Source organism: Pipra filicauda, unplaced genomic scaffold (assembly GCF_003945595.2).
Source record: "Pipra filicauda isolate LSUMZ 115617 unplaced genomic scaffold, ASM394559v2 scaffold35_size7292922_pilon, whole genome shotgun sequence".
In the NCBI taxonomy this organism is placed as follows: domain Eukaryota; kingdom Metazoa; phylum Chordata; class Aves; order Passeriformes; family Pipridae; genus Pipra; species Pipra filicauda.
In genome coordinates, this window is record NW_024104487.1 from 6,991,376 (window position 1) to 7,013,698 (window position 22,323).

The 22,323-nt window shown below is 36.7% G+C and overlaps 1 protein-coding gene across 1 annotated transcript in view; it reads left to right on the forward strand.

The window, feature by feature from the left end:
• SH3TC1 (SH3 domain and tetratricopeptide repeats 1) overlaps positions 1–21,983 on the forward strand; it is a 46,238-nt gene extending 24,255 nt beyond the window's left edge. Inside the window, exons 4-18 of the mRNA XM_039384563.1 lie at positions 1,413–1,540; positions 4,052–4,157; positions 5,844–5,987; positions 6,627–6,804; positions 7,543–7,616; positions 8,478–8,673; positions 9,573–9,700; positions 11,945–11,986; positions 13,548–15,236; positions 15,609–15,789; positions 18,062–18,212; positions 19,706–19,828; positions 20,123–20,273; positions 21,104–21,300; positions 21,533–21,983. Coding sequence (XP_039240497.1) covers positions 1,413–1,540; positions 4,052–4,157; positions 5,844–5,987; positions 6,627–6,804; positions 7,543–7,616; positions 8,478–8,673; positions 9,573–9,700; positions 11,945–11,986; positions 13,548–15,236; positions 15,609–15,789; positions 18,062–18,212; positions 19,706–19,828; positions 20,123–20,273; positions 21,104–21,300; positions 21,533–21,763 — 3,719 coding nt within the window. The 3' untranslated portion in view covers positions 21,764–21,983. The remainder of the gene's footprint in view (positions 1–1,412; positions 1,541–4,051; positions 4,158–5,843; positions 5,988–6,626; positions 6,805–7,542; positions 7,617–8,477; positions 8,674–9,572; positions 9,701–11,944; positions 11,987–13,547; positions 15,237–15,608; positions 15,790–18,061; positions 18,213–19,705; positions 19,829–20,122; positions 20,274–21,103; positions 21,301–21,532) is intronic.
• The last annotated feature ends 340 nt before the right edge of the window (positions 21,984–22,323 follow it).

A 22,323-nucleotide genomic window follows, 5' to 3' on the forward strand; every position in this document is an offset into this window, starting at 1 on the left:
TAACATTAATTTTATTTAAAACTTAAATTGTGTTTCTACAATTACATATTTAACTCTGTATCAATCTGACTATGTAAAATGAAAATACAAATTAAGTAAGTCTTGTGTCATTATTTTTTATGACTTCAGGTAGAATGAAAAGTTCAACAGTTCTGTTCCCTAATAGGGATCTGAATAACATTCAAATACACTAGTTTGTGTTCTTTGTACTACCAATTGACTGTATGACACAGCTTAAACAGAGAGGTCTTGTAATTCAGTAACAGTGCTTTATATTTCTGAGCCACTCTTCTTGACCTTAAAGTAACGAGTAATTTAGGTGCAAGTCATGGTAAAACTCCTGAAAACATACATAGGAAACCCTCTGAAAACAGATTAAGATGTATTATGTTATAATAAAATGTGAACAATATCTATTTTACCTGACTAAAAGGTGAAACTCGGAGGAGGTGGAATATTTTAGTATGCACAACAGTCCCATTTATTGCTGGAAGTGTGACCTATTTACACACTTTGCAACTGGGACTCTTCCTGAGTGGGTTTTATTGGCTTATGTACCCATCTGTGTATCTGAAAACTTATGATTTACTGTTATTGAGCTAAATTAATGAATTAGTGCAGAATGAAAGCAGCTTTATCAAAGATCCTCTTTATCTGAGAAAAGCTAACTGGAACTATACCCTTAGTTTCAATAAAAGTTTCTCATAAATAGATGTCAAGAGCTGAGAACAGGTATCTAGCTGCTTTCAGATTTGCTGGGAATATCACGTATGTGAGCTTTTAGTTGGACCATTTAATTTGGTTGTTGCTGTTCAGCCAGCTTAGTTGAGAAAAAGCTTTTTCAATATTCAATTTCTAAAAGCCTTCTGAAGTACTGGGGGTGACATGTCAGATAACTATGAATTTAAGATTAGCATAAAGAATTGTTGGAACATGCTGATCTATCTGTGGTTTTTGTTGTTCAGTTCTGGGTGGGGTTTTTTTGGTGATGGCTGTATCTGTTTGCCTTGATTTATTTTTTTTTTTTTTAAATATGCATGGAATATTTGGAAATCTGGGCATGTTCACAATGTCCATAGAGCTGTCTAATTTGACAAATTACCAACTGCTTGCTTTTTTTGTATTTTCCATCCATAAGTGTCAGTTGTCTCCCAAAATTTCTATAGACCTGCTTATCATGCTGCTTTGTAGAACTGTAGGCTTCATTATGAAAAATTGTTTCATGCTAGGCTCCTATGTCTACTGGATAACAAAAATGTAAAAGAAACATGCCGTAGATGAATTTCTGTGTGCCTGTCTCTGAAGCTGAAAAAATATGTTTTAATGTATATTCTATGATTTTGAGGGATTTTCTGGTTCTCCAAAGCTGAGTTACAGAACTTGTAGCACTGAAAATGGATATCATTCTCCAGATATCTCCTTGAACTTAACAATGGTGAGACGAAAGAGTGGATGTCCTGATCCCAGACTCCAAAGACAGCTCAGAGGGCAGCTTCGTCTTCTTGAAAACGACAGCAGGGAGGTGATGGCAGTTTTCAGTGTAAGTCAATTGCTTGGAAATTGTTTTATTTATTCAGAGAAGATACCATGTGCTCCTGAAACAATCTGAAAGATACTGGGGTTCCATTTCCATCTACATGCTGCATGCTTGATTTTGAGTGACCAGTGTTTCCCATTGCCCAAAACCACATAGGGACTTTAGAAATATTAAACTACTGAAAAAGACTGGAAAATTGATGTACAATAAATAAACCCAGCTTAAGACATTGAAGGGTTTTATTTTAAAAACATTCTGCTTTGATTTACAAATGAAATACAAAAGGAAATAAAGTTTTTTGGTTTTGTTTTTTTTTTTTTTTTTTTTTAATTTGCCCTCATATTGACTCTTCACTTCAGTTTTCAGTCACTTGGAGTCCTTTGGCATGCAAGTGACCTGGGAAGCTCACTACTAAGCCAAAGAGGAAGTCTGAAGGAGAATAGCCTAAATATTAGACTTCCTAAGGCTAAACGGACATAGCTTTAAATAGCACACAAGAGCTGGCCAAATTTTATTACTGTCTTCAATTTGTTTGTATTTAGGAAACCTGTCCTCTACAACCAATGAGGTTTGCTTTGAGTACAAGTTAGTCTCCTCTTCCCTCTTGATAAAAGAGCAGAATGATACTACTTGACCTCTGGTGTCCCTTTTTGTCTGAGCCATGAGTTCCAGCCTCCACTAGCAAACCAAACCACTGAAATCTTACTTACTTAAGGCTTTGACTGCCTTGGACACATGTTTCTACACCAGTTTCATGTGCTGTGAAGTCTGCATCACCAGGCTCCTGATTTTGTGGCTGTGAAAACAGTCTGTACTTGAGCTGCTCTGCTCTGGATTTTGTTTAGAGGGGAAAGGGTGATGGGATCAGGAGGTAAAGGAACAGAGCTATACAAGTAGACTAGACTTGTGGCCTTATTAGAAACAGACTGGGAAAAGACTTTGAAGGAAACAAGATTGATAATGATAAATTTCCTTAGAATGTTGTTTTGATATTTGGCAGCACATAAAGCCCCCGAGGCTGACATACTTTAGCATGTGTTGGTAATTTATTAATAGATTTCAGGCTCTCATTAATATGTAATCTAGTGTAGAAAGGGGCATGCAGAAGATCAAAGCAGTGATGAGGCATGTCTGCTGAAGAGGCCTAGGTTGGACTTTTGTATTTTAATCTGTTCAGGTTGTGTGAATTGAAAATATGGAAGTTGAACAGAATTAATTTAAAGACATTTTAAAATTGTGATGTAACAGTCATAAAATCAGTGGATCGGTTCCATCTTGCTCCTATTACAGAAAAAGTTGGAGAGACAATTTCTTCTCTCCCTGCCTTGAATTAGAATCAGTTCCTTGATCAGTCCTTAAATTGTTTTAAGCTGCATTTCAATTTTGATGTAACGGAAGCAAGGGTGCAAAGATGGGAAATGTTAGCTTGTGTTATATATAAACATATATACCTGTTATACATGTGACTTATTCTCTGAGATAGTGGTTCAGATACTTGTCTTATAAATTACCATAATTTTTTGTATTTCCCTGAAAGACTGTAGCCAGCATCATTGGAGAACCCTGTTTTTAATCTACTAACTGAAGTGCAAACACTCTCTATTACAACTCTTTGGTTAGAATCCATCAAAATGTACATATTTTTCACTTATTTGAAGGTTTTTGTAGTCACTCCTTTAAGCATTTTTGAAATTTCTTAAAATCCATCATTACCATTTGCAATGATTATTGCTAAGCTTTGTTAAAAGTGTAATCTAATGCTATCCTAGCAATGTGAACCCATATTAATGAGGATAAAAGGATATTCATGCACTTTTTTTAAAAATAATACTTCAGTATATTTAATTGTTTTAACCATGGAAACAGTAAACTCAGGAATGACTGTTCAGTATTTCTTCTGGACTGAAGATATCTGGAATCAGGTTCAAAGTTGCATCAAAGGAGCTTCATTTTCATATGTGTACAGAGCTCTGAGGATAATCTACAGCAGAAGGTTGTAGATCCAAAAAATTCACAATGGTTTGAGTGACCTAGAGAAATCTTAAGTCAAAAAACCCCAAAGCAGCTCCTTTCCATTATTTAATATTAATGCTCATGTGTCTGACAAAGGCAGTTCCCAAGCTGTAAATTGCTCTGTGCTAGGAGTGTATTCTTGGAAAGAACTACTAGATGCTTGCCTGGCTTTGACATCCTCTTCAGAGGACACTGGTCACTATACATAGACATTTCTGAACTAGACAAACCTTTAGTCTCCGTGTAGTCAGGGAGCTCTTTATTTCCTCTGTAAATTAACCTCACTGAAACTGTTCATACAACTGTTAAGCAAAAATCAGATTAAAACTGGACTCACTCTATCTTGGAATATGTTAAAGAACAGATATCTCATATAGGTAAAATCCTGTGTGATTTTTTTTTTTTATCCTTCTTTATTGCATAGCATTTTAGCTATGCATTAGTGACAAATTGTGCTTGAGTCTAGTACAATTGTAATAAAATATTGGTTTTGATTTTTAGGAGCTCTCTGCCAGACTCCTGTCTATTCACAGTGATCAAGATCTGATAGTAGTGACGTTTAAAACTTTCGAGGAAATATGGAAGTTTCTAACCTACCACTCACTGGGTAAAGTTGTTTAACCATACAGCAGTTCAATATGATTTTTGTATTCATCTGCAGACAATGTCTGAGTGGACAAGGCTCTCAGACACATGATGGGATTTTTGGGGTGGTCCTGTGCAGGGCCAGGAGTTGAACTTCTATGATCCTTGTGGGTCGCTTCTAACTCAGGTTCTTCTATGATTCTATGACTGGGAATTTGTTGAACACAATTTTGAGATTAGATTTATTAACCCTTAAGAGCAGTAAGTGATGTTCCTGACCTGAGTACCAGTGATTGGGCTGCAGAGACGCTCCAGCCTCCAGGAAAACCTGCCTTTGTCTCAAAGCAAATAACAGCTATTAGTCCTGGCAGATGTCTTGCCTAAGTTAGATACTCCAGGGCCAGATGATATCATATTTCTAAGCAGTCTATTCCAATCCAGGTGGTTTTGTCCTAAAGTCTAACCTGTGCTGCAATTTAAATGCTTTTGCAGCTTTTTCTGCTCACTGTTGACATGTTGAGGTTACTCTTTTGCATGCTTCAGTTTTGTTTCCACATCTAAATATGCCTTTTGTAACAATATGATGCCACTGATTTGAGTTCCACTTTCAATATCCTACAACTTTTCTGAGAGAATAGTGGTCCTTTTTGAAGAATAGCATTTGAATTAGACCTTCGTCTCCATTTTGTTCACCTGATTTTTTTTTTTCTGTTTATAGAAAGCTTGTGTGCATTATGATTGAATTTGCCTGTTTCCATCAGAGAAATTTTAAATAATGAATTTTATTTGTAATTTTGTGTTTGCTATTTACTTGCTAATTTGTATTTTTAAATGCTCCTTAGAGAAGTAGAAAAAGGACTGTTCCAATCTGATTTTGCAGATACAACATAGGAAAAAGAAGCTGCTTCTTGGGAAAGGCTGTGGCTAACAGGGAATTGATTCAGCATCTTCAAAATAGTAGAGCAGCACCTTAATCACTGTCCACCATTCCTCTCCATCATTACCTTTTGCACAAGGATTTGCTAATGTATTAATGTTGGTCCTTTAAGTAGTAATCTGCTATCTGTACCATGCTGATTATGATGAGCCAATTGAGATCTCCCTGTAACTATCATTACTTCCTCTAACATCTTTGAAAGCCCTAAATGTTGATATAAGGAGTCCCACCTTCCAAGATCAAGCATTATCTTCTGATTTATATGACTCTGGTATGCAGCATCATCTCTGTCCTAAAGAAATTCCAGGAATCTGATACCCAGGCACAGTGTCTCCATATATTGGCATAGCTGAATCAGGCAACATGAGTTTATAAAGAGATTATTTTTTGACATTTTTTCCAGTCAGCTGTTTTTGATGCTAAGGTGATACCAAGCACCTGGTGCTCAAAGCTTGCTGGTGATTATCTTTCAGACTCCAAGCCTTTCTAGACTATGAAGAACCTTTGTAAGGGGAGGACATAGTCTACTTTTTCAGCAGTATTAGGCACAGAAACGTTTTGAGTCTTTAGGTGTAGTTTGTGAGAGCTGAGCATTAAAAGAGCTGTAATGCATGTGACTTAATGGATGTAATTTTACAACTATAATGTAGTAAAATTAGTTATAAGCTGTGCATTAATTAATAATTGAGAAGTCTCTGACTTCCTCAAAGTTTGTCTTTTTGTATAACACTGTAAAATGGCAAAGAAAACAAGTTGGATATTTTTTCCTAGGTTTTATAAATCATTGCATGGAGAATTTATTCCTAGATCAGTCTTTCTGGCTATATTCTCAAGAGGAGGAAGAAATAGGCATTGAAGTCTGTATAAATGAAAAATCATTAAATTTGATGTGCAGAAGTCTGCTACTACAGGAAGGTAAGTAAGACTGCACATGCCAAGGCTAAATTTAAAGAAGCACCTTTCTTTAAAATCTGCAAATTAAACATTAAGATCTATTAAAAAAACTTAACGAAGCTGAAATTTGAATTTATTCACTCCAAATGCACCAGAAAGAGAAGAGGAAGGAACAGGCACAGATTAGGTTAAGTAGGATCATAAAGGGATTAGAGAAATTCATGTGCAACTGGTCCGTAAATGGATACCAAAAGGATTAGGGGTGGACGTACATTCCAACTTGCCTAATATTATTGCAGATTCTGGAGATGTGCAGGAGAGGGATTATGGATAGTTGCCAGGTTTGTGTACTTCTAAATAGCATCACCTGCTTTTGCAGTCAGATAGAATGATGGGGTAGACGGATTGATTACTGCAATAGGAATATTGAAAATGCTGCAACAGAAGGTTCTACACTTCATTTGAGACCTCAACTTTGCATTTTTTTAATGAAAGAAAAACTGGACAGAAATATGTGAATATCTGACAATTGGAGAGAAAAGTCTTGAAAAATCTGACTTTTTAATTTAATATTACTGATATTCTTCAAGCAAGTTTTAAGGCTTGCATGACACTAAAACATTGCATAAAATGACATCTGCTCCACTGCTTTTGTTTTAGGATCACTTTTTGTTTTATGTCCTGACAATCTGATAAGAAAGATAATGGCTGCAGACAATGAAATAAAAGCTTATTTTGAGACTGGGGATTTCACTGAAGATGTAACAGGTGGATCTGTGGATAGCAACGCATCTGTGTTGTCTAAGGCTTCTCTGGAGCCATTGAACCCTTTCCATCAGTAGGTACCTGACTCTACCTACCTATTTCATATGCATCTGTCTCATATATGCACACCTCTGCTTAGACAGAGATGTCTCTAAAGGGTAGCTTGTTGTGGAACATCCATCTTCATTGACACTGAGAAAAAGATGCTCTAACTGCTTTCATACCACACAACTGAAATTGATCCAGCTGCCTGCAGAGCTGCCTTTAGAGATGGTTTGCTATCTTGTGAGTTGGATATTGCTTTTCTTCCTGACTCTGACAAAAAGTCCATTAACATTTTTTCTAGTAATGTAAATTGAAAGTTTTCAGTTTTCAGGATGCTTGGAAAAGTGGATGTTAAGAGGCTAGCAGTGTTTTTACTTAACATTGCTGGGAGCTACTCACCTCCTTAATGCAGTTTCTCAAGTTCAGTTCAAGCCTAGAACCAAAATGACATCAAAGGACTCACTTTAGAAATCACCATAAACCCATTAATTCTTGGTGCTCTTAGTACTTAAAACTGGAATGACCTGGGGCAAGGAGAAATAGCATGACTTTCTCAGTTTGGTTTGTTTGCCTGAAGTAAGAGGACTTTTACTACTAATATTAATCAAAACATAACTGTCTAAAGTGTACCGGCTGTGCTGAAATTGAAAACTAGCTGTGGGAGGGGTGCATTAATTTCCAGATGGATTTAAAATATCACTGTTATTGTCACAGCATTCAGTGAAATGCTCTACACACTAACTTCAATTTCTTTTTCTACTTTCAGATGGTTTCTTAAAGGGTATTCTAATCCTATTGATTTTTCATGCAAAACTGAATCTAAATCCATCACAAAAGTCGGTAAGAAACTCCATTCAAACATCAACATTAAAATAACCCCAAACATATTCTATACTTTTGCTAGGACAGACACTAAAGGGTTCAATTACTTTTTTTCCATTTTATTAGGATGGGAAAACAGCTTTCAAAATTACATTGCAGTAAAATTAATGTGAGAGTAAATCTCTACCTAATTTGAATTACACTCTAAAGGTTTATCTTTCCCCTTTTTCCTCCTAAATACTGTATGAAAAAGGTGCACAAAGTAATAGAGTAATTGAGTCGAGGATGCCTCTGTAGCTTTGATAATCTTTAAAATTAGAAAATGCTCCAATGTAATTATTGTGGATCTTTCATATGTGTATTGCTTTATGTAACAGTGCTGGGGAAATAAAACTTATACAGGTGGTCTGAGGTTAGAAAGAAAAATTGCTTATTTTCTACTATGCATCTCCATTTTAATAATGTATTGACTGCTCTATCGCTGCATATTTATCCATTAGGGATTGTTTTAGTTTGGTTCAAATGTTTTACTCTGGCCCAAGTTCAAAGCCCTTTGTAAGAGATAAAGTAAGGACTTAAACCATTTTTTTTTTTCTGCTTTGTGATGGAATTTGCTAGAATTTTGAAAACATTTTAGACTTTGCTTTCTAATGGCTGAGAAATGAGGATTTCTTTTTTTTATGCTATTTACAATTCTAATCACTCAAACCAAACTGGGGTTTGCATGCTTTAAATCTCACAAGAGCAGATATGCAACTCACGAGTTCCAGGAATGTATCTTGCTAAATATATTCTTCTGCTGAGTTGCTTTTTTATTAAACGCATTTCTATTGTTAAGTTACTTTATCTGCAAATATTATTTATCTCCCTATTACACAGCAATGGGATCCTGTCTAGCTGTGATGAATTATGCAAGTATTGTGCCAGAAGAGCTGAGTTTCCAGGACGGAGACAAAATTGAGATCCTTGGCTACTTCATTGAATGCATGGAATGGTTTCTTGGAAGACATGTGTTTACTGGCCAAATAGGTTTTGTAAAGACAAGTCATGTGAAACTGGACTTATCTGGAAATAAGTGAGTGATATGTATTTATCTTATAAACAAAAAGGGGCTTAGTCTGTCTCTTAAGCTTTAAAACAGTGAATGGTAAATCCAGGTGTGGGTTGTTGTTTTTTTTTGGTGTTATATTTTTGCTTTAATGAGAATTGTTGTAGCATGTATCAATCAAAACAAATGCAAAGAAATTGGAATATGAAGTCTGATTAAATGTTGGAAAATATCCGTTTGTAGCTGAGCTTCTTACTGGGCAAAGAAGCTGTTGGACTTGTTATATTGTTCAGTTTCTCTTCTTTGGATCACAAGATCCAAGGAGCTTTACCCTTGTGGAAGGTTCCATTTTTGCAAGTCTCTGAAGGTCTGTGTTAAAGCATCTGAGTTCTGTTTTTTTCTGTACCCTCAATTACAGGCCTTAACTTGCTTCAGTGGGACCTTTACAAATAGTTGCTAATAATTCAGAGTGAAACCTCTAAGAAGTGTGTATGTCAGCATGCATTGGCACTGTGTAATTAGGCTGTTCTTACCAGTATGCCTGAACTGTTTGCATGCTGAAACAAGGAGTTCCAAAATGTTGTTTGCACACCCATTTTATTTTAACTCTGAGCTTATATTAGAAAATCAGTACCATAATGTCCTTAAAGACTTGTCCTTCTAATAAATACTCTCAAAAAATGCTCTACCATGACACTGACATAAAGCTTACTCTGCTGTGGTAGAAACTGTTAGCTACAAGTGTAGCTACTATCAGTTTATATGTGTATTTATAAATGTGACTAAAACTAATTTTGAACACAGCACAACCTATAATGTAAAGATTGTATTACTTTCTCTAACAAGTTCCAATCTGACTGATGTAGTGAGCTCCTTGAGCCAACTCTGCTTTCAAGCACCTTCAAAGTTATTCCTTTCCTTGTTAGACCACAAGATCTGGATTTTCTTGAAGCAGAAGAGCTATCTTTTTTTTCAAAAGAAAAAAAATTGGAAGAAGTAATACATTTGTTGAAACAAACCTCCATCACAGATGTTTGCTCTGTGTACAGAATAGGTAAGTATGAGTCTTACTCCTTTTTACTGCACAAGACATGTTTGCAGTTTCTATATCTCTGTTATAACTGGTTTTGGTGTTGTTTTTTGTTTTGACTTTGGGGGGTTTTTTTGTTGTTGTTTTGTTTTGTTTTTAATTTCAATGTGATTCCAGCCTTTATACCTACTTTGAAATATCTTGGTGTTCAGCTGGTTTTTAGATGTGGCATGTATAAATCCTTTATATCATCTTTGCTACTTTACTGCTGTTGCAAGACTTTTCCCAGCAGTGCATTTACAAATCTTCTTTTGTCCTTTCTCTTTTTTTTTTTTTTTTTTGGAGTGAATTTAAACAGCAGGCTTTTAAAAACTCTATTATCAAGCTGAACAGATCTCCAAGCTTTTACATGTCTGCATTATGAATTATAATTTCACATGGCTGCATTAAAAAAGGCAGTATGTTCACCCAAATACTGCTGGCTTTTCATTCATCTTGGGAAAGGTGGCATAATAACTACTGACAGCTAATGCAAACATATGCCTCTTCACACTTGATTTAACTTTCAAAGGTACAGAAGAATAGCAAAATCTAGTCATATAAACATTGTCTCTGATACAGATGTTATTTTCTACGAGCTCAGGCTTTACATAAACCATTAGGGGTAACTGGGGTTTCACCTTTGTAGACTTACTGTAAGGCAGGATAATGTAATTGTCTTGCTGAACTGAACAGAGGCAGCAATTTCTTATTCCACCACAGGCTGTTGGTGATGCATATGCTTGTCAGATATCTAACAAAGTTTTATCTCCATTAGTGCCATTCCAAGAGACAGGCCTGTAGGCTCCAGTTTGAAAGCAGCCAGTGTGTACCCTTGACTTGGGTGCATTGGTTTAATTCTACAAATCAGTCTCTGTGTGTGAACAATAACTAAGGCATATCAGGCCTGAGCTGCAAAATGCAACTCATGTAAATATGCAAAATGACTCCACACCTCACCTTGGTGAGGTGGAAAAGCCTGGAAACAAAAGCTCAGACCTCTGACATATTAAAACAATGCCATGGCCATGCTGCTATTTTTGCCTGTTGCATGTTTTTGACCACATCTCGCCTTCTCCCCAATCTTAAGTGCTGACTTCTTTTCACATCTTCCCCCTCTCACATCTTTACCACTTCTCTTAAACAGCACAATTGATCAACATAACTCTACTTATCCAGAGCAAGCATTTTTCAATATTCACTTGATGTATTGCTGTGTGATCTGAATAAGTGGGTTTTTGATTAGTTACATCTAAATCACTGTACTGAGAAGTGTTTATTTATGTGCACTTCCTTGATTAGATATTCAGAGCATTAAGTTACAATTACTCTAAACATCTGTGGCATTCATCCACCAAAGTCAGGAAAGCATTTAAAGAAAGGAGTTCCAGAAGTAAACAGTCAGTGAGAGTTCATTCTTAAAGGCTAGTAAAGTAGCTTTGCATCAGCTTAAACAGAGCTTGAATAGGTCTGTGAGCCTCTGTGATTTTTTTTTTTTTATATATCCTTCAGCACCACTTCTATTGCATCTAGTGTATGAAAGACAGTTAACATAATCCTGAAATGCAGCATGACAACCGAAATGCCTTGAGAAATATCTGCTACACAAAAATAGTAATTCTTAAATGTTCTACAGATGCGCTATGGTAAAAATTTAAAGCCAGACCTATAGCAATAATGTCTACAGAATTAAGAGATACATCTTTTAAAAATAAAAGATGGAGTGATTTTTTTCACCTGCATGCTACCAGAATGGCCACAAAAGTCTGACACTCTAATCCTCACAAATATTTTCCCTCCCTCCATTGCCCTGGGAATGACACTAAAAATATTAATGGCTCCTTGTTACCTCATTTTACAAGTGGGTTGTGGAGAATGGTCATATCTTTGCTGCCCATTTGTATTTTAAGGCAGCAGAAATGCATCCCTCAGGCAGGACAGGTTGGCTTTAATTCTGAGATATGCAGTTGTCTCCCCACTTTACTGAGCGGAGGTAGGTGCATGATGATAACCATGTAGAAGCAGTGAATTGTGTCAGCAGGAGGGTAAGTCCCTCATATCTGTTAGCTTTGAGTCCAACTTAAAAATTTCTTCTCTTTTAAATTTCCAGGACACGTCAAATTCTCCTGACATAAAGAATTATCAACTCAAAAATTGTCTTTTTTTAGGAGACTTAAAACTGAAAGAACAAAGATACCATAGGTAACATGAGTGTTTTCTTTCTTACAGATGAATTAGAAGAACCAGAATTTCAGAAAGCTCATGAATATGGTAATAATTCACATGCATAAAAATTTTACATAAAATTACCGTGACTTCTGATATTTCTGGTATATTTACTAGCTTTTCTTCTAATGTCTTTTCAAATTCTAATTTTCTTCTCTCATTGTTTGCTTTCTGAGATTTTGTTGTAACCCCTTCTCACTAGGTTTTGCTGTACAATATTGTGGGGTTTCACTGATATCAGATGTCTTTCTTGGAACTTGCTATCCAGTTGCAGACTGTATGACTTATTTTTACTTCTGTGACACACATATGCACTACCTCCCAACTCCTCCACATTGTTTATCAGGGCAAAATATTGTTTATGGGACACCTGGCAAGTCCTGATTTGAATTCCAGCAGGTTTTTCATCTAGAAAACTTCATCCCATAAATAGATTTCCCAAAGGAGATATTTTGATGAAGATACAGAATTCTTTCCCTTTTGCATTTTGTTGGCAAACTGTCACTATAATTATTTTTATTGTATTATTTCTCTAAACACCAATTTTTATATTTGATTCTGCTGTACAGTTTCAGAAATGATATTCTAAGGTAATTGAGTTCTAAATCTGCAACTTCAACAAGCTCCTGTTCATCTGCAGCTGTAAGCTTAAGCACTATGACTGCAAATTGCATCCCTAATCCCTGCCCTATTAACTGGGCTGGATAACAGCGGGCAGACTAAGAGTTGATGCCATATCTGTCTTCATTATATTTGTAAGATATTCAACAATATTGTCACTAGGAGAACTTAGATCAATGACAACATCAGTCACCACAAATTTGAGAAAGATAATCAGGGTTGGTATTTGACTGAAAGAAGAAATCCTATTACACATTGTATAGACCTGGGTGGCCACACCTGGGCAGGAGAATAGAAACTTTGCAGGCACACCCACAGCAGCCATGTGAGACTTCAGCAACTCAAATATCAGTCTTACTCTCTGCCCTGGTTAACCTGCCTTAGCGTGCTCTCAGGACATACCCTTACTCAGCTTGCATGCTTGAATTCACATTTCCCTTATACCTTAAGTCCAACCTGTATCCATGCCCTGACCCAGGGCCTTTTTTCCAGCCTCCAGTTCAGACTTTAAGTCTTCCTAGATTCTCATCTTCTCCTTCTTACTAACTAGACTGAACTGTAATTCATTGGCAGATCTCTCTTGCTCATATATGTGTAGAGAGAGCAGAGAATATACAGAGTGTATTTTTTAGTGTACACAGACACAAAGCAATTTGAATTAATACTGAACTTCAGTTGGATTAGTGTTTGGATCAGGCACAGGGTCTGGCTAGACAAGTATATGGATCCCTAATGTGCTTACACATGGCAAGTCCTGTTTATTCCCACTCCTCCAGTCTCCCACACTTGTTCCTCCCTTATCCTTCTTGGTATCTCTTTTCACATCTTTTCTTGTCTCTTAGCTACACTGTTAGGAAATCACAGTATGTTTACATAATGTTTTCTTAAAAGCATCTTCTACTGAGAAGTGTTTTGGTTGGTCTATAAAAGGTCTGTGTGTGTGCATGGAGGAAGTTATGATCTGTACCTTATTTTTAAATTTCAGAAATTCCATGCTCCCATTCTAGTGCAGGATCCACTAGCAAGAATGGCAAGATAGAAGAACTGCTGAAGAACTTCAAGAATTTGGAGGCCACTCAGGCAGGAGAGCCAGCTACAGAAGGAAAGGAATCTGCTAGTTCTTCAAAGATTGAAATGTTTCCTCCACCTGAAGGACCTCGCTTCCACATATGTCAAGATGATGTTCAAGCATTTGACATCCCTGAGTCTCTGCTACTCTTCTTAAATAGGAAAGAGTATGAGAGCAACTTCAAAAGCCTGTATGATTTCTCTTACTCATTTACCAACACCTTATTTTATGGATTTTCAGAAGAAGAAGAACTGGTTAGTTTTTTAAGATTAGCAAGGGAAGCAGCAAAGAAAGCAGGTATGTCCTGGGCACTAGCAAGGCTATGCTTTCTCTTAGGTAGACTTAGTGTTAAAAAGCTGAAGTTTTCCCAAGCTCGGGTGTATTTTGAGGAAGCACTGAGAGCAGTAGCTGGAGTGTTTAATGATTTGTACTTCATGATTGCTCTTTATACAAATCTAACAGTCATCTACTTGACACAGAAGAACAAAGAAAAGTGTGCTCAAGTTTTTGACAAGGCTACATCTCTTCTCATGGGCATTCCCAACTACATTTGCAGTGCTGACCTGGAGTCAGATATACTGAAGTATGCTCTGAAGAGGACAGTTTTGAGCCAGAACAAACATGCAGAGGCAAGGGCATGCTTTCTACTGGCAAAACATTACAGCACACGCAAACAACACGACGAGGCACTGCCATTCTTGGAAAGGTTTCAACTCTTGCTCAATGACCTGGGTTTACAAAACAACTTATCCAACAACTGTTATTTCAAACTAGCAGAGTCCTACAGTGAAAAGTGTTTGCCACACATTGTATTAAGTTGCATAAAGGTTACCTCTCCCCAGAGCTCCAGTACTTTAATGGATTCCCTGAAAAGGATTGATTTAATCATCAAAAATGCTCCCAAACTCTATGGCCTGAAAAAGCTCAGACAAATATTCCCATCCCAAATTGCACCTTACCTCATACAAGCACTTTCGTCTGTGTTTACTGATGAGCAGCAAGAACTGTGCAGCACCATCTATCTTCACCTAGCAAAGCTGTACAGCCACCACAAACGGTATGGAAAAGCCATTGCTTACATGATGAAAGCACTGGACTCTGATGCTTCTGCTAAGCCAGAGGAAACTATTAACTACTTGGTTTCACTTGCTTGGTTATACATTCTTTACAAGCAATATGATGTGGCTTTAGCCATTTTAAATACTGTTGTAGGCTCTTCATGGAGCAGTCCTCACCAACTAGGCATTGCTTATAATATGCTTGCTATTGTTTTGAAAAGGACAAACAACACAAAAGAAGCTGCTGAGAGCTACTACAAAGCGCTGCGTCTTTCAGAAGAGGCTGAGATGACCCATAACCAAGCTATAGCCCTGGCTAATTTTGGGGCACTCTGCCTGCATGCAGCAGCCAGCAAGCTTGCAGAACATTATTTTATCCGGGCAGTTAAGCTATTCTCCAAGCTTCCAAGTATGGACTGTGGTCAAGACTTTATCCAAGTCCTCCTTCAGTTGGGATGTTACTATGTTGGTGGAACTCAAAGGGAAAAAGGAAGGTTTTACTATGAATGGGCTTTTTTAGTTGCAATGGAGACAAGTCATCTGGAGAGTAAGTATATCTTTTTTTCTCTCAAGTTACAAAATGTACCCTGTTTGGGAATTTTTGTTATATAGGTATGTTAGATATGCATTTAGAAGAGGCGTATCTTATTTTCTTTATTCTTGCTACCATGATTAAGGAGCTTATGCAGGTAAGGTGATTGTGTTACTATTTTATTTTGGAGATGAAGTTTGAAGTAACCTCTAGCCTTTAACTCTGGGGGTGAAGGAAATGGCAGTGGGATCTTCTTATTATGACTTTTATGTTTTTCATTGGCTGTGCTGTGATTTGTGAAGTGGTGAGAATTAATAATTTTAAAAATAATTTAACTTTCATTTTAAAATAGAGATTCATGTTAGTATTTCCAATCTATTCTCCTAGGTCAACTGCAAGCGATTAAACTGCTGTGTCAGTTTTACAGTACAGTTGTTCCCAACGAGGCTCAGTGTGTCATCTACAATGAATATCAACTATCTTTAGCTAGAAAGATGTCCAACAAAGTTCTGGAGGGACAAATTTTGGAAACTATTAGTCAGCTCTATTTGTCTTTAGGAACAGAAAGGTAAGACATGCTAAATGACTTTTCATTCTGATTTTAACTTTTCTGTTCTGGATCTCAATTTGTGCAAAAGCTGAATATGATGAATTTTTTTTCCTCTCTCCGCTTTGCTAATACACTTTATCAGAATGGAAGGGTCCAATGCTAGTGGAGATTTCTCTTGTTTCTTTTTGAGTAACTATAATCTCTCAAGAGAGACAAGATGTTCAGCAGGAATTAGCAGCACTTGAAGAACCAATTTATTTTTAAAATCTATATAAATACATTTTAAACATATTATTACGCAACTCTTGACAACTGCTATATCAGGTGACTTGTTTGCAATGATTTTTGCAAGACTTTTTTAAAAAAAACCTAAATTATGTATTCAGAACAGGTCAGGCATTAAATTGTCACTATGTAAGTGTTTCTCTTTGATGAAAGGCTTTTATCAAAACTTATATAAGTATGAAGCCTATGTGCAAAACTGTGTAGCTTTAGTCCCCAGCAATTTCTATATTGCTCTTATTTTCAGAACACCAATTTTTTGCTTTCCAGTATTGAAATAACAGATTGCACAAGTTAAATCATAGTAACTATCAGGTGCTGGAGAAACTTATAGGTTTCTCTAACAATGTTTAAAGTACCTTTAAAGGCTTTTTTTTTTTTTTCTTCCTTACTGTACTTCAGGGAATCACTTTGGATTCAGGTATTTTCAAGCATGCCTCAGTAAGGATAAAAAAATATTCTCAGTTGTGGAAAGAGAACAGATGCCTGCTTTAGCTTAAAGTGGCTGCAGTCCAAGCATCTAACTTTGCTAGTAGATCACCCAATTTATTTTGCTTTGGTCATTGCTTTTTAATGAAATAGTTGGTGACCATTCTTTGGAGAGACTGAAGAGAAAGGGGTTGGTTAAGATTTCAAGCTACCTGGAATTTGCAGAAGGATTTTACTAGCTGGAGAAGCTGCTTAGTGTGCTTGTAATACACAAAGCTTAGGTTTCCTAGGAGCCTGGCTCCCAGACTATATAACCTTAGCAGCCTACCAGAAAATAACACATAGTCAATGTGGTGTTAAACCATAGTATCACAGTATTCTTTGAGTTAACAGCCCTGAGTAACAGGGCACATATGTCTGTGGTAAAGTAACAGAAAACTACTGTGTCCATGCCAGTGGACCAGCCTGACCTGTTCCAGCTGCTGTGCTGGGTTATGAATTGGCAGATGCTTCTCTCTGCTGTAAAAGCAGAGACTCTCATGGAGGGATGAAAGTAGCATTCAATAATTGGGCTGGGTTGGACTACTTCAACTATCTTGCCTTTCCTTGTGTTAGCAGCTTGTTAGCAGAGCAGACTGAAATGTCAGGCTTGTTCAGTGAATCTGTACTTCCTCTCATGATTATAAAATGAGTGACAGGTCTCTTCAATCTCTTTTTAAGAGTCAGAAAGTGATAAAACCAATTTTTTTCCCTCAGATGAAATATCTTGTTGAGATAGAACTGAAATCTTGATAGTGTGAAGTACAAGGGAGGGTATTACTCTAAGATTTGTTTTGGTTCTCTTTGGAGCTCTAAGCATGCTGTTCTAAAGATGCACTCTGTAAGGGTTCACTGTAACTATGCAGGTCATGTTATATTTTAATTTGTTTGTGCCTTGTGCATGGAAGGAAATGCAACAGGTCAGGGTGATGGGAATACAGCACAAGACAGATTTAATGAGTCCAGATTTTCTATGTCTGTTATAAAACATTGTAAAGTCAATAAATCGGATATGTCTTTCTTTACACTTAAAGAAATTTGCACTGCCTAATGATCTGATAATTAAGGTGCTTCTAGAACTGATCATGTCATGTCCCATTCTCCTCTGCCCTACCATCCCCTCCCCATTTTCCCTGTTTTTTTCTGAAATTGCTGATTAGTCTGAATTGTGCTTAAGTCACATGGCCTAGCTGACTAAAAAAGAGATTACAGATGCAATTTGTTTCTGAAGTTTTTAGGAAAAATTCATTAATGATAGAAGAGTTAAAGACGAGGAAAGATTTTTCTACCTCTTAGTTTGAGGTAGAGAAAGGACACATCTCATCTGTCTAGCAGGAAACATAGATGGAACAAAAAAAGGAAGAGGAAAAAGACTGAGTTCTCTGGTTACTAGTGTAATATAGCTGAGAAATTATAACTGTGCACAAAGTAGGGGAAACAGATTGTATTTTATATTAGCATGAAACTTTTCTCACTATGAAGAAAACCATTTGCAATTCTGAAGAAACCCTTCAGTGATTAGCAGTTCTCCCCATTTCAGGGCCTACAGGTCAGCTCTGGAATATACCAAAAGAAGCCTTGGGATATTTATAGATCTCCAGAAAAAAGAGAAAGAGGCATATGCTTGGCTACGGGCAGGAAAGATATATTATGTACTGAGGCAGAATGAGCTTGTGGATCTTTATATTCAGGTATGCTGTCAACATGGTGCAGGTGGCATGGTAAGGGTAAGTAATTCAACATAGAGATCCCAGAGATTTTGCTAATGTATGTTCTGAACATATAGTGACACTATTTATGTAATGCTCAAAAGCATTTTCCATTGGTGCTTCATTTTAACGTATTGCTTGACTCTGGAAAGATTCTGGGCAGTGACCTTTCTCAGTTCCTGCTCTGCTGTAAAAATACTTTTCTTCCATTGTAAAGGGGAGTGCTGCCTTGTGCTGCAGGATCCGTATAGGGCTTGAGTCTTGACTGGTGTATGAATAGTACCAAAATGTCATCTCTAAATAAAATAACCAGACATCTGTTGTTAAGATGTTTAGAAAAGAAATCTACAAAACCTGAAGATATAGGAAAAAAGTTCATATTAAAATGTCCTGAGACACAATATGTGGTGCTACTGAAATGAGTTTTTCTCTCAATTAGGTTACATTTTTGAATACTTACAAGCAAAACTGAATGCATATGTTTACAAGAAGGACCTGTTCTATACCCCTGTTACTTCTTTCTTTTACAAAATTATTTTAGCTGATAGCCCCCAAGTCAGTCACCTTGTGGTACAACAGCAAAATCAGCATGTGGGGTAATTTTCTCTATCTGCTTGGTTTTCTCCAAGAGGAGGAGTGTGTCAGGCACATGCATGTGTATTTCATACTGTGCATGTATGGAATATGGAATTTAGAGCAGAGTGTCAGTGCCTATCCATGAGGAAAGTCTCAAAGCAGGAATCTGCCCACTAAAAATTTGACCGCTGTGATTTATGCCAGTAACTTGTGCAAATCATCACATCTTAACTTGCCTGTAAAACACAGACTCCACAATGTGATGCAAGAGAGTCCTTAGGCACCTGAAGCCAAAACAGGTAGAAAAGAATCGCTACCTTTGTGCTTAAGTAGAGAGAATGTACTTTTTCATTACTACTTATCCTATCAATAACTGAGTATCCTGGTATTGTTGCCTTGGGGAAGATGCCTGCTGCCTTTCATTAAATCCTTTCTGTTAACAAGGCATGTATTTATTCAGGAGAACAGGATAGTGGATCTGCATTTATTTACAAAATTCACTTCACTGGCTTTTAAAGCTGCAGTTAACAATACCTACCTTAAAATTGAAACACTTCTGTAATATATTTGATCTATTTCAAATTTAGTATGTTTAGTATGCAGCTATCAAATACACTAGTGATTTTAGAGTGCCATGTGCTGATAGAGGTAGCAGGATACTATTGTCAGATAAAGGGAAAACCAGGCTTTGTTTCTTCTTCAGTAGCTGCTGCTGGCTTGCTCAAAAACAGGTTATCACAAAAGAGCATATTCTCATCAAATATAGCCTTTCCTATCATTATAATAAGGGAAGCCTTAGGGATTGTTTTTTCCAATTGCTTGTACTTATTTTGTTCTACCATGAAGTAACCAAGATTTATTTTTTCGCTTTCCTTCCCCATTCCTTATTTTCACTTCAGGTTGCTCAGGATGCTGCTCTTTGCACAGGAGATCCAAATTTAGGAATGGAATTGTCTGAAGCTGCTGGAGACATATTTTTCAATGGTACTTGGGAAAAGGAGAAAGCCGTGACTTTCTACAGGGTTTGTGCAGTTTTTTGGTGCATCGATAGTTATGTACCTCCCCCCACAGGAGGTATTCTACAAATACTGAACCAGAAGCTGATCCTCTCAGCAAACAGTTTATAAACTATTGCAGCTGAGTACTTTGTCATGGTGTTAGTAGATATCTCCTGTTTCAACTTCTCTTCTGGTTGCAAGTTATGTTATAAGCAAAGAGCAAAATGAAACCAGAATTACTTGATTTGACGTAAACGAGAACCTGTCAGTGCACATCTTGGAGTCCAGCCATACATAAGATGCTGTTATATGTTTCAGGACAGGGCTCTTCCACTTGCTGTTCAGACTGGCAACAAAACCACTGAACTCAGATTATGCAATAAACTAGTGGAATTGTTGATGAATCTGAGGGCCTATGAGGAAAGTCTGGAATATGCAAGAGCGGCTCTTATGCTCAGTGTAAATTTAGGTAAGACCAATTTCTATTATAGCTGAATATGAATGATACCTCTAAAATACAGTAGAACTCTAAAGCTTTATTCCCTTTAATTCATCAGATTTCTTGCCAGGATTTCATATCAATACTATAATTGCTACTTTGCCTCTGGTCAAGAATGAACAACTTTATTGCTGCCTCTTCTAGCTCTATGTTCATCATGGAAAACCTTTGAGAGAGTGTAGAATTAAACCTTGAATTTCAAGTGCAAACTGAGTATGCTTCTAACAGCTAAGATGTAATGCTGATGAATAATATTGTCCCAAGAGGCTTTTGAGTGTCATATGCTTTCAGACTTGCTCATAGCCCTGCTGGTGAACCAACACAGGATGAAGTAATCAAAAACGATAGGGCTAGATTTAAAATTACTGTTCAAGCTTGGGAGCTGTTCAACTGATTAAGAACCCTCTCACCCCTCTTTACAAGCACAGACAGGTGATTTTGAGCCTACTGAAAATCATCTTTTTGTCTTTAATCCTGCTACTTTTCTGTCTTTCATTCCTTTCATAGTAATCTATTTGTATTCTATGTAAGTATGCACAAGATGTATATATATATATATGAGAGATTAATATAGCTATTTCTTAAAATCCCGGACACTGTCAAATCCTACAGCAGGAAATTCAGAAATTTCATGAGATTTTTCTTAAAGGGCATATATCTCTTAAGCAAAAGTAATTTTATGCAATAAAGGCTCAGCAAATTCAATACAGAAATTTAAAAAAATAGTGTTGATGTATTCTGATTTGAGACTGATTACTTTACCTCTTTGGTTTTATCTTATTCATATGTCATCTCATTAGGAAATCAGCTAAATGAACGAATAGCTTACCATCGTCTGGCTGTCATCCATCACCATTTGGGTCACTGTGAACTAGCTGAACATTTCTATTTAAAGGCCTTGTCCCTCTGTTCCTCCCCTCTGGAGTTTGAGGAGGAAACACTATATTATGTCAAGGTGTATTTGATCTTAGGAGATATTATATTCTATGACCTTAAGGTAAGAAATTCTAATAACAGCTGCAGAAAATTGTTACACTGATTAATGTTTCATAGAATCAAGTTTTGCTGTGTTCTAGTTCTGTGTGTTTGAAATGTAAACAATAAAGTAGAAAAACCTACTGAAGTTTAGAATCTATATTACTTTTGTTAGATATCTACAAGCCTGAGCTTGGCAGTTGTCTTACACTAATTGTACTATAGAGGTACTATTTTGGTGTCTCTTATTTCAGGATCCCTTTGATGCAGCAGGCTATTACCATTTGGCACTTGCTGCTGCTATGGACCTGGGCAATAAAAAAGCTCAGCTGAAGATTTACACCAGACTTGCAGTAATCTACCATAACTTCCTTGTGGATCGGGAAATGTCTCTCTTCTTCTACCAAAAGGCAAGAACCTTTGCAACAGAGCTGAACGTTAGGAGAATAAATCTAGCTCCTGATCGGTGCTACAAGAGATCATAAGCATCCTCAGAAAATTCAGTCTAACTGCTACAGAAGTACCTAGAGAAATACTCCACTGGCTCTGTGGGAAGATGCATTCAATGTTTCATTATGCATGTGCTGTAAGCCAGAGCTCAGCATCCCAGACCGTATTACCAGTTTATGTGACAGTGAATTACATTTCATTGTCTTTAAGATATACAGTCTTGTACTTGTTTAAGGATGTGAACTAAAACTAAAACCCAACAGTTTTGTTGTTTTGGTTTTTGTTTTGTTTTTTTTTTTTTTTTAAACTACAGTTTTCTTTGCTATATGTTTCTGCCTTGCTGGATACTGGAAAATGATTAAATGCGATGAAAAATATTTAATAAAGTGTTATAGAGGAAAAAACACTCAATATGAATTGTGGCCTTTCTTTCCATGACCCCTTTTCTTTCTATTACTTTATTTTCACATGAAGTAAATACATTTGCACAAGCATGTGAGGTGTGGTTGAGAATTTTTTTGATCCAGTTCCCCAGACATCACTCCTCATTTTCTGTCAAATTCATCTACTGCAATACTTAAGCTTTTTCTCCTAG